This window comes from Microcebus murinus, chromosome 10, assembly GCF_040939455.1.
Source record: "Microcebus murinus isolate Inina chromosome 10, M.murinus_Inina_mat1.0, whole genome shotgun sequence".
In the NCBI taxonomy this organism is placed as follows: domain Eukaryota; kingdom Metazoa; phylum Chordata; class Mammalia; order Primates; family Cheirogaleidae; genus Microcebus; species Microcebus murinus.
The window spans coordinates 43,956,464-43,972,009 of NC_134113.1; the positions used below are offsets into that span (position 1 = coordinate 43,956,464).

General features: G+C 38.7%; 1 protein-coding gene across 1 annotated transcript in view; it reads right to left on the reverse strand.

Moving 5' to 3' along the window:
- Window positions 1-2,462: 2,462 nt before the first annotated feature.
- Window positions 2,463-15,546, reverse strand: part of LGR5 (leucine rich repeat containing G protein-coupled receptor 5) — a 128,944-nt gene continuing 115,860 nt past the window's right edge. The window contains exons 12-18 of the mRNA XM_012738854.2: window positions 15,199-15,264; window positions 13,782-13,853; window positions 10,040-10,111; window positions 9,107-9,232; window positions 7,952-8,097; window positions 6,166-6,249; window positions 2,463-5,152 (exon numbers count right to left, since the gene is read on the reverse strand). Of these exons, the coding sequence (XP_012594308.2) occupies window positions 4,065-5,152; window positions 6,166-6,249; window positions 7,952-8,097; window positions 9,107-9,232; window positions 10,040-10,111; window positions 13,782-13,853; window positions 15,199-15,264 (1,654 nt within the window). The 3' untranslated portion in view covers window positions 2,463-4,064. The remainder of the gene's footprint in view (window positions 5,153-6,165; window positions 6,250-7,951; window positions 8,098-9,106; window positions 9,233-10,039; window positions 10,112-13,781; window positions 13,854-15,198; window positions 15,265-15,546) is intronic.

Consider the following 15,546-nt stretch of genomic DNA (forward strand, 5'->3'; position numbering starts at 1 on the left):
AATGGTCTGCGTTTAGTGCCTGGAGGGAGAAGGTCTCTTTTATCTGCATAGTTGAACTGTGAAATAAAATCTCGAAAATGCTGAAGAGCAGGAATGGAACTGCCGTGGTCCCAGCGAGCCCCATCTACTCATCTAGAACTTATTCCTCATGCTGGCTGATGGGCCCTGGGCTAAATGTCATGACAAGGTCAACAAAAGAAGCAGGACATTTTGTATTTTTTCAGGTGTTAGCTCTTTCCTTGTCCTAAATGAATAAAGTGTTGCTAATTTTATTTCCTTTTATTATCTTATTTTTCTATTTTAGCCAAAACTAAAAGGAAAAATTTTTTTTTATAATTTCATGTGAGAAATGATTTGCTTTTCAGTAATAGTTGAGAAAAAATTATGTGCAATAACAGCCACCTAATATATTTTTCTATTAAAATGTCATTCAGAACAGTTTGTAATAGGTGACATATGAACAGAGGGACTAAAAATGATGAGTTTTATTGATGTCACTGGTTGAGCTGCAAAGGCAGCTCCATTTTGACAATAAGGTCTCAGTTTAAAAGTTGTCTTTCCTGAGAACACCGCATCTAAAGTAGCATGCCAGTCACCCCCAACAGAATATTCAGAATAGCTTCATTTCCTTCGTTCATGTTTCTATCGGATAGTTCCTTGTTACATTTGCCATCCTCTGTCTCCCCTCCACTGGAATGCGAATTCTAGACCTTGCTTTGTTATCCCCAGTGCACAGAACACTGCACATAGTAGGCGCACAATATTTGTTGAATGAATGAATCCATATGTGAAAACATAAAATTGTGAACCACTTACTCTAGGCTAGCTCCCTAATTTATGTTCTTTTGATTTGTTTCATTGCTTGTTTTTCCTGTTGTTCAGCCTGTCAATCTTTATTACATCTTTCCCCCTTTTCACTGTAGATTTATTTGTGTATATAATTCCAATTCTTTCTGCTTATGCTGTATTAAAGAGCATTTATGAGACATTTCATAGAGCAGTGTTTTATGTGATGTGTGTTATAACAAAGGTTTTGCTAATAAAGCAATAAAGCTTGTGGATTTATATTTAAAGAATTAAATTACAGTGGATTTGTGTCTTTTTGTTTTTTTTTTTTTTTAAATTACATTACTGATTTGTGCTTTCTGTTCCAGGAGAAAAAGGAGCAGGCTGCCAGGTCTTGTTACAAACTTTGGACACCCATGAGCAAGGATGTTGAGAAGAAAGACTGAGATGCATTCCTCTAGAGGCAACTTTCATAGCTGCTGCCTGGGCTAAAAGGAGTGAGATTAAGAAGAGTGAGTCCTTGTTTCAGAAGAAGAGAAGCCAAGCATGGACTACACGGTAGGATCCAATTGGATGCCCGTTAACTATGTTGGGGATAAAGCACTGGTTAAGTCTGATGGGTGAGAAACTCAGTGCCAGGTGCCCTGGGGGTGCTCTGTATATGTGGGTTGATTTTAGCAATCATGCTATTTAATTTTGCAATCCATACAGGGAGAGCAGAAATCACCACTAAAGCTGGTAGGGTCTGGCACAGGTATCTAGAAAAATCATTTCATTTCTTATGTTTGGGGGGATGGAAACTAAAGCGAAACAGAATATTTCTTTGTGCCCTGGAAACTGCATGTCCTCATGTTTTGGCCTTGACATTGTCATGAAATATATTTGCTTTAAAGGAGGAATTTATAGCAAACTCATGTTCATGTTAAATATGTTAAGATTGATTTGTTATTCATACATTTCTTTATCATTGTGTGAGGGTTTTTTTTTTTTCCTTACATTAGAAAAAAAGTTTGGAGGCCGGGCACAGTGGCTCACGCCTCTAATCCTAGCACTCTGGGAGGCCGAGGCGGGAGGATTGCTTGGACTCCAGAGTTCGAGACCAGCCTGAGCAAGAGCGAGACCCTGTCTCTATTATAAATAAAAAGAAGTTAGCCAAACGACTAAAAATAGAAAAAAAAAATTAGCCGGGCATGGTGGCACATGCCTGTTGTCCCAGCTACCTGGGAGGCTGAGGCAGGTGAATCGCTTGAGCCCAGGAGTTTGAGGTTGCTGAGAGCTAGGTGGATGCCACGGCACTCTAGCCGGGACAAGAGAGTGAGACTCTGTCTCAAAAAAAAAAAAAAAAACGCAAAAAAACAAAAACAAACAAACAAACCAAAAAAACGTTTGGGACCAGTATAGGTGGGTTTTGGCTATAAAAGCCAATCTATCACTGGGGACAATAAACTTCACCAATGTTATGACAACACAGCTTGTCTATCGTAGTTAAAATAATCCAAGAATTGGTAAAGATATTTTGATTTGTTCTTGTGAAATCCGATATACCTCTTGTAAGTCTGATATACCTAAAGTACTAAAGTATAAATACTTACATAGCAAATGTACTTTATTCCAAAATTTAAAAACATCTTGAACTATATATCTGTCTATGGGCTCAAGAAATACACTTGAAAACATTTTTTTATAGTCACACATTTTATTACAAATTTATTTTGTACCCAATAGAAAAAGCAAATTTGGAATCTATTTACAAGTACTATATATTTACATATATACAGTTAATGAATTTAAAGAGAATGGGCAGAGAAATACAATATATATGGAAGAATATGCCACTGTACATGGTTTATTATCATGGTCCTTAATGTTACTGAATCTTAACTATAGTAATAAATACAGTTCTATATTTACACATCTTATAAAACATCTCATAAATGTACTTTTTCAATTCCAAGTTAAAATATCTGATCAAAATAAACATGATTATATAAAAATAAATCTAACTAACAACCATTTGGTTTAGATGTATTGAAGCTAACGTAGGATAAAAGAAGTTACGAATTAATACGTTGACTTTTAATATTTAATAATTTGCCTCTTAAAATATCAAATACATGTATTAATATGGAATGAGCAGAGAAGTAATGTTCCTGATGTCAAGTGGGTTGAACCAGAGAGAACACAGCTAAAACCAAGCTAAATAAACAGGACAATATGTTACTGAGTCTTTGTTGAATCCAAATGGTGTCAGACATCGGATTTATGAGAGCTACTAGAGACACACGTGTGAGAAGTTACATCATCGTAATTAATTTATGTTGTGTCTGCATTTGATTGTTATCTTAAAATGCACATTCATTTGAATCAACTCATAAAACCTCTTGCAAAAAATGTGCACTCACTCAGGAAAAACAAAGTCCCAGGTTGCTTATTATCTTTTTAAAGTATGTCCGTTGCTGGCAACAGACTTTCCTTCTGAGCTTTAGGCATGAAGGAGCAAGGAGTGAAAAATGAATTAGACAAGACAAACTTCACCTGTAGATGATTTCCTTAGTAGCAATTTATGAATTTCAGTTAATTTTCCTTTCAAAATATTTGTAAGCTGTTTTATTACATTGAGGGTAGAACCATTTAGTGCCAATACATAAAACCTAGTATCTCTAAAAGTGATCTGAACATGAGTGAGTTAATAATGCCTTACATTATCCATCCAAGGGACTGGTGACTTGGAAAGATCCTTTCTGAGGAAAGGGAAAGGAGGACTCAAACATCTCCACATGGTTATTTAAATGAATTCCTATGGGTCACAAACCTCACTTAGTAAGGTAGGGCCATTTAAAATCCCTATTTTCCTCATACCTACAACCAAATCTTTTAAGGAGTTTTCGGGATACTGCCTTAAAAAAATAAACTCATTTTAGAAGCAAGTGGGTTCTCACCCCCATCCCCAAATAATTATATTGGTGAGTTTTTAAAAAATGCAAGTAAAATCACGGAGAATCATTTTTGAAGAACATTTCAATCTGCTTTCTTGATCTTGGCTCACCTAAATAGTGTGAATGATCTATCCCTTAACTAAACAAATTATACAAGCAGCATTTAGACATATTTTACTCTCAAGTATCAATAGGTTCTAAGCTTTTTTACACTAACTGAGAGTTTTTTATTTTTTTGGTTTTTAAACCAACTTTCAACTCAGGTCTTCTTAGCTACTGCTCTGATGAGTTCAATCTCACATTCTCAGGTTTTCAACTTTTGAAAACTTTTTCTCTCACACATTAGAGACATGGGACAAATGCCACAGACGAAAGATGGCAGCTTTCGGTCATTGGATAAGCCGGCAGTGACACGGAATTGGAAGGCAGGTCGTAGGCTATGCTGGCGCTGGTGAAGGTCACTAAGGCTTGGGTCGAGTCACAGGACTGTTTCTCGACGTCATCAGAGTTGATAGACATCAGGCTTGGGTGTGGCGATCTCGTCCAGAGGTGGCTTTGCTTTCCCAGGCTCCCCAGATCCTCCTTAAAATGGGGATTGAAGAGGATGTAGAGAAGGGGATTGAGACATGCAGGAAGTGGGACAATCACCAGAAGGATAAACTTAATTACTTCGGGGCTGATAAATGTGAGGTTTAATAAAGAGGAGAAGGACAAGAAAGCCACGGGGCAGTAAAGGATACAGTTGGTGAAGAGCAACAGGGCAATGTGCTTCACCATAGAGCAGTCCCAAATATTCTCCAGGTCTCCCTTTTCCAAATTGCAGTAGAGCCTGGTGTAGGCAATGGTCATCACGAGGAAGCAAAGGGAGTTGAGCAAGACCAGCGCGACCATGTAGCCGGTGGTGCTGGGCTCCCCAAAGGGCAGCGGCAGGCAGAGCGGGGAGGCGCTGTACTCGCTGCCGCCCAGCAGGGGCACTGTGGCCATGGCCAGGGCCAGCAGGGTGCAGAGCAGAATGACTGCTTTCAGGCTGGAAAAAGGAGTTTTCGTTTCAAATTTTGCAGAACATTTCACAGAGAACCCACGCTCCAGGGCTGCCAGAGTAAGCAGGAAAACGGATGATTCTGAAGCAAAAATGGACAAAAACCCGATGACTTGGCAACCGACCCCGTTCTCCCACCATGCACCGTGTCGTGCAAAGCTGCCAAAAGTGAATGCATCCACACCAGCCAGCACGGCGCTGCAGACTCCCGTGAGCATGTTCACCACTGCGATCATCCCGATTAACAGTTTTACGGAGGAAATGTACAGAGGGGATCTGAACACTGTGGAAGTCACCAAGGCGTTACAGGTGAGTGCCAGAACTGCTATGGTCCACACTCCGATTCTGATCAGCCAGCTACCGAACAAGTGTTCACAGGGCTTGAAAGGGCCTAGAAATCCAAGGAAGAGAAAGATCGAGCATCAAATTAGAGTTTACAACTTTTGCCAAATTACCCTTTTGTTTCTCTATTTAGGATGCCAAGAGACAGAGACCAATAACAGCACTGGTAACACACAGAGCCATGTGGCATTCATTCTCCACTGTCTCGCACCACTGCTGTCACCACCTGGATCTTCTGCAGCACTGGCCGGGTGCTCATGTTTCCAGGGTAGCTGCAGAGAAATGGGAATGGGGAATTGCAGTCGCTTGATTAAGGTCCCCAAGATACAGCTGTGTTGGGGCCAGGCACAAAGCTAGATCTCCTGGACTTTTCATTATGTTTTTCACAATGCTTCAATAAGTTTCCATAGACAGAGAAGGAGAATCCTAAAGAAATGTTCTATAATATCAGAAAAGGAAGGTGGTACGAACACACATTTCATGAAAATCTCAGTTTTAGACTGACATTTGACATTAGGGAGCAAGGAACAATTTAATTGTTGAAAATAAAATATCTACCCTTCTTAGCCACCTTTTTTCAACTGGCCCATCCTGTTTCTTGGAATGGGACAAATTATTCAGTGAATTCAATATTTTTTTTTCTTTCTTTTTAAAAACTTATCTGTATAAACTATTATTTGCTCTCATCAAATGGTTATTTATAGGGAAGACTTAAAATAAATCACCCTCAAAAATCAGTTATTATACAAGGCAAGACTATAGCATACTATATGTCAGGCTAAATTTGTTAATATCCTTAAAAAATTACATATGCTTCTAATAACATGCTTGATTCTTTAGTTTCCATTAAGTTGTTGCAAATATCTTCTGCTCCCAATTTTACTTGCAAAGAGAACTCTTAGGGAATGAATGTTTGTGTTTTACAGATCACTCTGGGGAGGGACACTGACGAGCCACAAAGATGGCACAGATTTTGCTTTTAAAGTATAGCCACAGTTTTATCAACGGACTCAGAGTCAACAGTGGAGACTGCTGCTGAGGCGGTTTTGATGCCTTTCTTACCTGGGGAAGGTGAACATTGTACTGAATGAAGGGCTTTCAGGTCTTCCTCAAAGTCAAACAGGAAATCTTCAAGGTCCCGCTCATCTACAGGAACAAGAAGTCCTGGAATGATTAGTTATGTCTCTCGTTTCAAGGGACCAGATCCCAGAGAGGAGAGTCCTGGGTTGTTCTCAAGACATGAACCGTCACAAAGGGAAATGAAGGCAAGACATCCTGCTTTTCCATGGGCTCTGGTTTTCTTGTGAGTCTACTATAAAGTTGCCTCCGGATGTCTACTCAAGCTACTAGGACATACTGTTCTAGCACAACTCGGAGAGAGGGAAAATGATCCCAGACTCTAGGTTGTAACGTCTAAACTATCTCATTCTGTTCTTGTTCCCTAGAGCTTGTGATGGCCCTAAATTGCAGACTTAAATTAGGGAAAGGCAATGGACCTCTCCACTCAGAGCAAGAACCACTTTATCCAATTTTCTAGTACTATGATAGCTACAGTGCAAATGTTCTAGGCTGTGTTCTCTGAACACAAGAGGAAAAATCAGATACAGTAAGTTTCAGTCTTCTCTGGAGAATTCTGCATAACAAAGAACAAATCAAGAAGCTACATGGTGTTTGATTTAGCTATGCAAGAAATAGGAAATAAGAGTTTCGTGATCTAATACACTTTCTCAAAACTGCAGATTTAATTGGTTACATGTAGTGCTTGGAAATCAATATTTTAAAAAAGCTACTGTTTAATTCTAATATGTGGCCCAGGGTTGAGAATCACTACCCTAGAAAATAAACTCTATGAAGGACCTTCTTGCTCTTGTTCGTTGCATATTTTCAGGGCCCAGAAGAGTGCCTGGCACATAGTAGGCTCTCCAGTTGTTTTGTTTTGTTTTTTCCTTGAGTGAATAAATGTAGTAAAAATTAGAGTGGGTGAGTCAGGAAAAGCAAAAACTAAAGCAAGAATAAGAACACGACACATGATATGGCCTAAAACAAAAAAACCAAGGGCCAAGATTAGACAGATAGGGCTTCTTAGACAGATAGGCAGGAAGAAAGGTTAAGGTAATCTGCAGACAGACTGAATCACACTTCCTTTGGAATCAACAAATCATTAAGGCCCAAAGCATGAGAAGCCAGCCTGTTTAGACTTTGTACAAACCTGCAAGTTTGGCAGGGAAAGGAGGAGTGATGCCCAGAGTGGCTCCTCATTACCACAGGTGTGGTTTGAGATGCATTGCTGTCTGTTTAAGTAATGTCTTACTTCAAGGAAAGCTAAGAGTTTTACAGACATTATCTCATTTCACCTTCCTGAACGATAACCCCATGGGGGGTAGGAGGGGAGAATGATTTAGAATTAGTTGGATAAAAAGTTGGATTCTTAAGCCCTTCTACTAAAATATGGAGGACTCTAAAATGCCTATGGTAAGAATAAAAATGCATTTTGTTTTCTGGAGAAAAAGGTTCTGAATCATGTTTGAAAAAGGTATCCACCAGGATGGGACCCTTTTAAAAGTTTATGGAAACACTGATATCAGTAATCACCCCTGAGGACAATATATGCTAAGGGGGATCTAATTATAAATATAAATATTAAAAATTCACTTATAGAACAGATAAAATTTTAGAATGAATCTGAAAGGAGCTTTCTCTTTCTCAGGGAGTCCTGAAAAAGTGTGATTGATTCTTAACTTGTTAGGGTGGCTACACAGGGCCTTGCCTGGAGTTCAGATGATCTGTTTGATGGCTTTTCAAGACCCTTCCAGTCATAATCTCATCACCATAACAGAGCAGGTCTTACCTTGAACCTGAAACATTCCAGTATCTTTCTTATAAAGGTCGTCCATACTGCTGTTGTCACCTTTATTCCATTGATTCGAAATCTTATAGACGTTCTCACAGACTCCAAATGCACAGCACTGGTAAGCATAAGGCATTTCTATAACCCTTTAAAAGAAAACAAATAAACAAACCCAATGAAACAAAAAACAAAGAAATGGATCATTAAATATAGTGTTCATCTTCTTTCACCCAATGATTCTACCTTTGGATTTTAGCATAAATAAATAATCCAAAATATAAATTATGGGCATAAAGGTGCTTAATACAGTGCTACTTGTAGCAACAATGGAGTTATTAAAAATTATCACTCTGAAATGTTGATAACTGCTGAAATTGAGTGATGCAACTTCCATCATTGAAATGATAGACCATTTCCAAAATAAAATTAAAAAATGACTGCTAAAAATTGTAGCAACATTAAAAAGTACTTATGGCATAATGTTAAGTGACTAAAACATGATATAAATTTGTAGGGACACTTTGATTCTAACAATTAAAAATACACTGAAAACAAAGTCTGGAAGAAATAACTTAAAATGTTGTCTCAGGGGACTTTTTTAGATTTTTGTTTTTTCTTCTGCTTTCCAAATTCTCTTTTGGGATTATATTACTTTCATGGTTTTAAAAGTCTGTAAAAAGGATTGTGGTTTAAAAAATACATATATAATCTTTCAAGATACTTCTTTATCAATGACAAGCATAGTAGGTTTTAACGAGTACTGTATCTTCAAACAAATATTAATTTAGTACATTTTATTAGAACCTACATACAAGCTAGATAAATTAAAAATTGTAAACAGGAGTACAACAATATTACAATGTGATTTAATTACATGCCCTAGTTTATAAACCATGGATCAATGGTTTTCAAACTCTTTCCATGAACTCTGTGATTCTGGGAAGCATCTTTGAGAAGGAAAGGAAATATGGTCAGGGAGACACATTCTCCCACTTCAGGACTTGTCCTAGCAATGCTCCAGGGGTAGCGGACTTGAGGGCATGAAATGCAATTCAAAAGGGTCCCATGACCTCATAAATTCAGAAAACCACCATAATACGTCTGTTATTTCACATGACCACAAATGTATCTTATTAGTTTTAATGACAAACTCACTTGAGTTCTGGAAAGTTTTCAGATGATATCAAGCTCTGCAAGCCATGATTTCCTGTTAATTTTAAGTGAGTTAAACCATGTAACCCAGTTACAGGAAAAGACGACAGGAGGTTGGACGATAGGTCCCTGCAAAACATCAAACAACAATTGGCTTTTAGTCTGTGTTAGCATAAAACATTTATGTTAAAAAAAAAAAAAAAAGCAACCTAAAGATCATTAAACTGCTCAATAAAAACTTCTGAGCAAGGTCCTGACTCTTAATGGTAAAAGTAACCATTTTGATTTTAGCTCTTGATAACTCTTTTCAGTCAGGATTTCTGGGGGTGGGGAGAGTTTTAATTTCATCCAAATTGTTCTAGAGTCAGCTTCATTTGTTCGAATGGGGACATCCACAATCGAGGGGAAGGTGCTACATTTAATTTGAAAAGTGGTGCTATGGATTAGGAGTGAGAGGTGAAAAATGTAGGGGGTTTATTTATTCCCTTCCTTCTCCTCCTGACTTCTGTGGGACCATTTCCTTTTTTCTCTATCAGATAAGAGATGGAGAGAGAAGCAGCAAGAGATGGAAGTGGGGGGGGGGAAATGAGAGACAGGAAGGTTTTCAATCAGTCAAAACAATAAAATGAAAGCCCCTCAGAACTGAATTGACATCTTATTCCATTGCACCTGATTACTCAGCAGATATAGACAATTTCACTGGAATAACCAGAACCAGCTGTCACTCAGATCTTTAGTTATTCACTTAAGGGCCCATGTGGCCTTAGAGGAGCAGGAGGGCTCCTCCTAGGCTCTGACACAGCTCGAGGTGTGGGGGACACAGAGGGCAGGCAACGTGTGCCTTTCCAGCTTCTTCAACAAAACCAACCTTTCCATTAACTAGATGGCCCCCCCATTATTAAAAGACATGCCATAAACAGGTCATGAAATACTCACAGCTTTATTAGAGATGGCAAAGTGGAAAATGCATTAGGGTGGATAGTGACAATTTTGTTCCAAGCTAAATTCCTATTTAAAAAAAAAAAGGCAAATGAAAGGATTATATAAAATGAGAACATGTGAAGTTTTACCATATGCATTCAGTCTCCTACCAAAATGTAATTTCTATTCAGATCAGAAACAACTCATCAAATTGCCATTCGGATTAAGATATTAGGGGTAGAGAATGACTAAAAAGAAAGAACTTTAAATCAGCCTTGTTTAAAGCAATCAAGGAAAAATTTATTCAGGAGGATATTTTAGTTTTTATTCTATTCTTGTTAAAAGGTTGACTTTAACATGGTTGTAAAGTTTTATTAGAGTTTTTCTAAAATGAGGGGGGGTAGGAGTATGGGAAGAGACAGAAACTTCTCAGGCTCTTCTTCTGATGAGTAAGTCATTTTTAAATTATAAAATGTTCCTGGATAGATAATGAAACTCAACAACAACAAAAATCTGTGCACATCACTCATGTATGTCAGGCCTTGAGAGAAACACAAAGATACTTTCAAGAAAATTTCCGGGAAGGGGCACTGACAAGTAAATTATTAACTGGGTTATGAATGAAATAGGGGCTAATGTATGTTAGAAATAGAAGCCTCTGATAGCAAAGAAAAACTACAGTTTATGGGGAAATAAAATTCACTTACTGCACACACGTAATGAAATGTAGATAATTAAGCAGGAATGAAACCCTTTTCAAAACCTTCTGCCGAAAATTTATCAGGGATAGGAACTTCTACATTTTAGAGAAGGAACTATGTATTTAAGATTTTTACTTTTAAAATGCCTACCCTTATCTAATGGTAACTAAGATGTAGGCATCTGAGAAAAGCAAATGTGATCAGAGTCAACTTTTCTCAGGTGCAGAAAAGTTTACGCTATTGAGCCCCTGGATTATCTTGAATAAATGATATTTACAGAATATTCACATCCTGATGTGAAAGGTTCTTTGGGGAACTTTCCTCCTTTCCTGGAGGAAACTGGAAGTGTATTCATTTTACTCTTTTCATTCATCCCTGAACAGAAGACAACTGTGGTAACAGGAGGAGGAAAAGTAAGGAAGTTGGGAAAGCTATAAATGGCGCTGGGCTCTGGGTAACTGCGCGAGAGACTGTCTCCTATTGAGCTGCTCAAGAAATAAGTGACTACTGATGTGAGCCAGTAACACATCTGTCCGCCTCTTTGGCAGACTTAAGTAGAACATGGGTGCCTTGGGTGAGCTTCACAGAGTGGAATAACTGCAATGTAGGCCAAGTCCTGCCATGGTGCTTTATAGTGATTCGACTGGGTTTTTAGTAAATATGTGAGAATTTATATGTTCAAAGGACTGAAATTCCTTTTCCATTCTCAAGCTTGTGTGCTGGAATTCTCCCAGCAGCCCTGAAGGCATCATTTCTGCTTTCCTGCCCACTCCGTGCCTGGCTGGATCCTGCGGGCTGCATCCCCAGAGCTCCCTCTTGGCCTCAGTTGTGTTCCCACTGGAAGTTCTGGGAGGAGAGAGAGGTTGGGGCACTCGTGGTCTGCTCCTTCCCTGTTCTGGAACCACATCTCTGATGGCAGCTGCACACCTTCCCAATCACTGCAACCCCTCTCCATGCGCAAGCTCTTCCTGTGTTCTGGACACACCACTTCCTCCCTGAGATTCTAGCCCCAGTCTTCATGATGGTGCTGGTTTCTGCACACCCTGCTCTTGCTTGCTCTTGCTTGCCAACACTTATGTAAGTGTTCCTTCATTTGAATCATCTGGGGTGAATTGTTTCCTGCCAGGGCCCTCACTGATACACCTTAAAAGATTATATACTTGTTCTATTAATAATAATATGGCATAGATACTACATGCCAGGTACAGTTATGAGTTTTTTACATGTGTTATCTCATAACCTTCAACACAACCCTAAGAGGCGTTTTACTGATGAGGAAATAGAGACACAGTGTAATAAGTCACTTGCCCGAAGTCTCAGGAGCTGGGATTCAAACACAGGCACCCTGATCTTTTGCTCAGACATGTTTGAATTTTTAAGTAAATAATGAGAGAGCCACCACACTAGACCCTGGAAATAAAAAGACAAAAACATTCTTGTTTTCAGAGAGGGGATGATCTACCCAATGACAGTGCTGGGTGTTAAGTCCTATGGTAGAGAGTGTGCAAAGTGGGCTCCAAGACAGGAGAACTCATTCTTGTGAAATGGGCAGGGAGACTAGTCAGGGTAGGGAGGAATCCATAGGCAGTGGCAACTGGGGGAACAGGGGGACAGAAAGGACACTGTGTCAGGAGGTTGGGATCAGATTTTGAAGAATGGTGCTGGGAAGTTTGGTCTTGATTTTGAAGACATAGGGGAATAACAGAAGGCTTTTGAAGCAGAGAAGTAACATGATTAGACTTCTATTTAAGAAATATTATTTTTATGTCTCTTTGGAGAATGAGATGAATGAGTAGGGACAGAAAACAGATGGCAGGAGGAATGATTACAAGAATGATGGTGACAACAAATGAATCACTAAATGGGTTTGTGGTAGAAGAGTGGAGTGGATGAAGGGGAGGGTGCAGAGCTTGGTGAAGTGGCTGGATGTGAGCTCCAAGGGGAAGGAGGAACTCAAAGGGATTCAGATAGTTATTTTTCAGAGTCTGTGTCACATTCTTTTGGTATCTTTAGAGCTCAGTTTTAGAACTGACTTTTGAAACAGTCAGAAATCAAACCTGGTGAATAAGACAGGTAATGAAAGTAGGTATTTTTTGTTTACATTTATTAAAAAAAAAATAAGTAAAATCACTACACAAGCAGATTGAAACCAAAAGTAAGGAAAGGGCAACATGACTAAATTCAGAACCAGATGGTTCTCAAGGTAAATTTTTGAGAAAGAGTGATTCTTAAAGGTAAATTTAAAGTCTCAAGGAATGGTATTATTTTTAAAAAACTTTAGAGGTCAGCAAAAGAGAAAGATTTTTAACAAACATACTACAGTTTAAACATTGCATATCATCACCAATCATCAAAATCATATCGAAATCCAGTTTCAGTACAGAAAAGTTTTAACTGTTATTTTATAAAATAATCTGTTCATAAGTTTTCTTTTTAAAAATATAATATACGGTGTTTCAATCAAATGGAATTAAATACAGGTATTTACAAATCTTAGTTGCCTGAGCCACGGAAGCATTTCTGAAGACATCTGTGCTCAAACATTCGTATACTTGTTCAAATGCAGATTCCCAGGCCCACTCCTGGGATTCTAACTCATGAGGCAAATGAGGACCCGGAGTCTGTTTTTCACAGTTGCCCCCATGTGACTATTAAGCACTTTGAGACACGTGTTGAAAAACTCTGCTTAATTGGGAAAGAAAAGCAGGAGAAAGAATTGTGTGATCATCCTAATTTTGTGTGCAGAATGATTCCTGCCAATTCTAGGCTGTGGACGGGAACACGCTTGGTAGGCTGTTCCACAGCTTGGCCTCCTTCCTCTTCATCAAAGTTTACCAGGCCTGCTGCCTGGGAAAGAGGATAACTGCAAATTCACTGCTTTTAAATTTATTTCTGGAAATTGTCAGCAACACACTACTTGGTGTATCATAGCAAATATATGCACACAGGTCCCACCATATGAGTATTCAGTGAAAAGGAAACATTAATATTAGCGGAAGGCTCAAAAGAGAAAGCGTGCTCTGAGCTGGGGAAGACTGCTGGGAGGTGGTACTCACAGAGATCGGAGACCAAGCAACTGCTGGAAAGCATCAACTTTGATTTCGTAGATTTCATTATGTCTTAGGTCACTGAAATGACAGAATTCCAAAGACTGATTTCAAAGTTATTGGTTTCAAAGATTACGGACTTCAGAGAACTTTTACAGAGGGATTACCTGCCCTCAATCAAAGGAACACATGAAGTGTGACTATCAAGTGACTGATTTCTATTTGTTTAAAAAGGCACATTAAAATTTATACTCTCAAATAAGTATTGTCTCTATTTCAAAGCAACTAGTTCCCCTGGGAGGATATACAACCATATTCCAAACACGCCATCATCATTCAAAACACTGGAGGATTCCTCTCCTGGTGCTGCCTGCTGAGCCTTTCTTGCATTCTTTGAGGGGCTTCGAGGAGGATCAAATCTTTGCCTTTTATTTAAAGATGGGTTTATTTTGTTTTTCTCCCTTCATCGCCCAGAGGCATTTAGAGAAAAACTAACTGTGAAAGGATAGATGGTTAATGTTGTTTTGATCAAAACTGAAGTGTGACTATAAAGCAACAAGGCTGATGTTTTGTGCGGGAGGCAATTTTAAGAGAGGAATTCTAAAATGTTTCATGCCAAGTAGCATCTATGGCACCTCAAATATGACAAATATGGCACCTCCTCTAAAGAGACTATTGTTTTTTATTTTTATTTTTATTTTTTTTTTGAGACAGAGTCTCGCTTTGTTGTCCAGGCTAGAATGAGTGCCGTGGCGTCAGCCTGGCTCACAGCAACCTCAAACTCCTAGGCTCGAGCCATCCTTCTGCCTCAGCCTCCCGAGTAGCTGGGACTACAGGCATGTGCCACCATGCCCGGCTAATTTTTATATATATATATCAGTTGGTCAATTGATTTCTTTCTATTTATAGTAGAGACGGGGTCTCGCTCTTGCTCAGGCTGGTTTTGAACTCCTGACCTTGAGCAATCCGCCCGCCTCGGCCTCCCAGAGAGCTAGGATTACAGGCGTGAGCCACCGCGCCCGGCCTAAAGAGACTATTGTGAAACAAACACCCCAACAAACTCAAGTCCCCCCGTATTAAAAAATAATACCACTCACTGGACCTGTAAGTTTGGTTGTACTTGTAAAAGAAGAAAAATTCTAAAGAAAGTTCAAACAAACCTAGTTCACTACTACACTGAATTAGGGGAAAAAAGCAAATACATAATAAATATTTTACTGATATTATGGCACAATGCATTAAAAAATATTATTTGTGTTTCCCAACTATCTAGTCACCCTACACAGCCACACCTTGTGTTACTGTAAGAAGGAAAAGCCTCAAATGTCTTGCCAGTGAACCACAGGGTAAATAAACCAAAGGCCCTGAGAAATGTGAGTTTTGGTTCTTGATTTTTGCTAGGTGATTTACAGATTCTTAGACGTACATTTTCTGAATCTTTTGGCAGACTGAAAAACTGGGTAAATCTTCTAACAGGTTGTAAGACAGATCTCTGAAAAACAGAAGGTGCAAAAAGGGAAAATTTGTTACATATGAATCATAAGAAAACACACTTTGCTCTTCTTTTCCCTCTAAGATGTTATATTTCCCAAAGGAGGAGTCTGAACATTTCCATGGCCCTGACATGAAGCAGATAGTCACAGGCATTATTGGATTACCCAGTAGACTCAAATGTTTACTGAAATATAACTGTTATACTTCTTTAATTGATTTAAATAATTTACTTAATAAATTTACTTATATTTTTTAGTAATGATCTACAATGTTCTAGCTC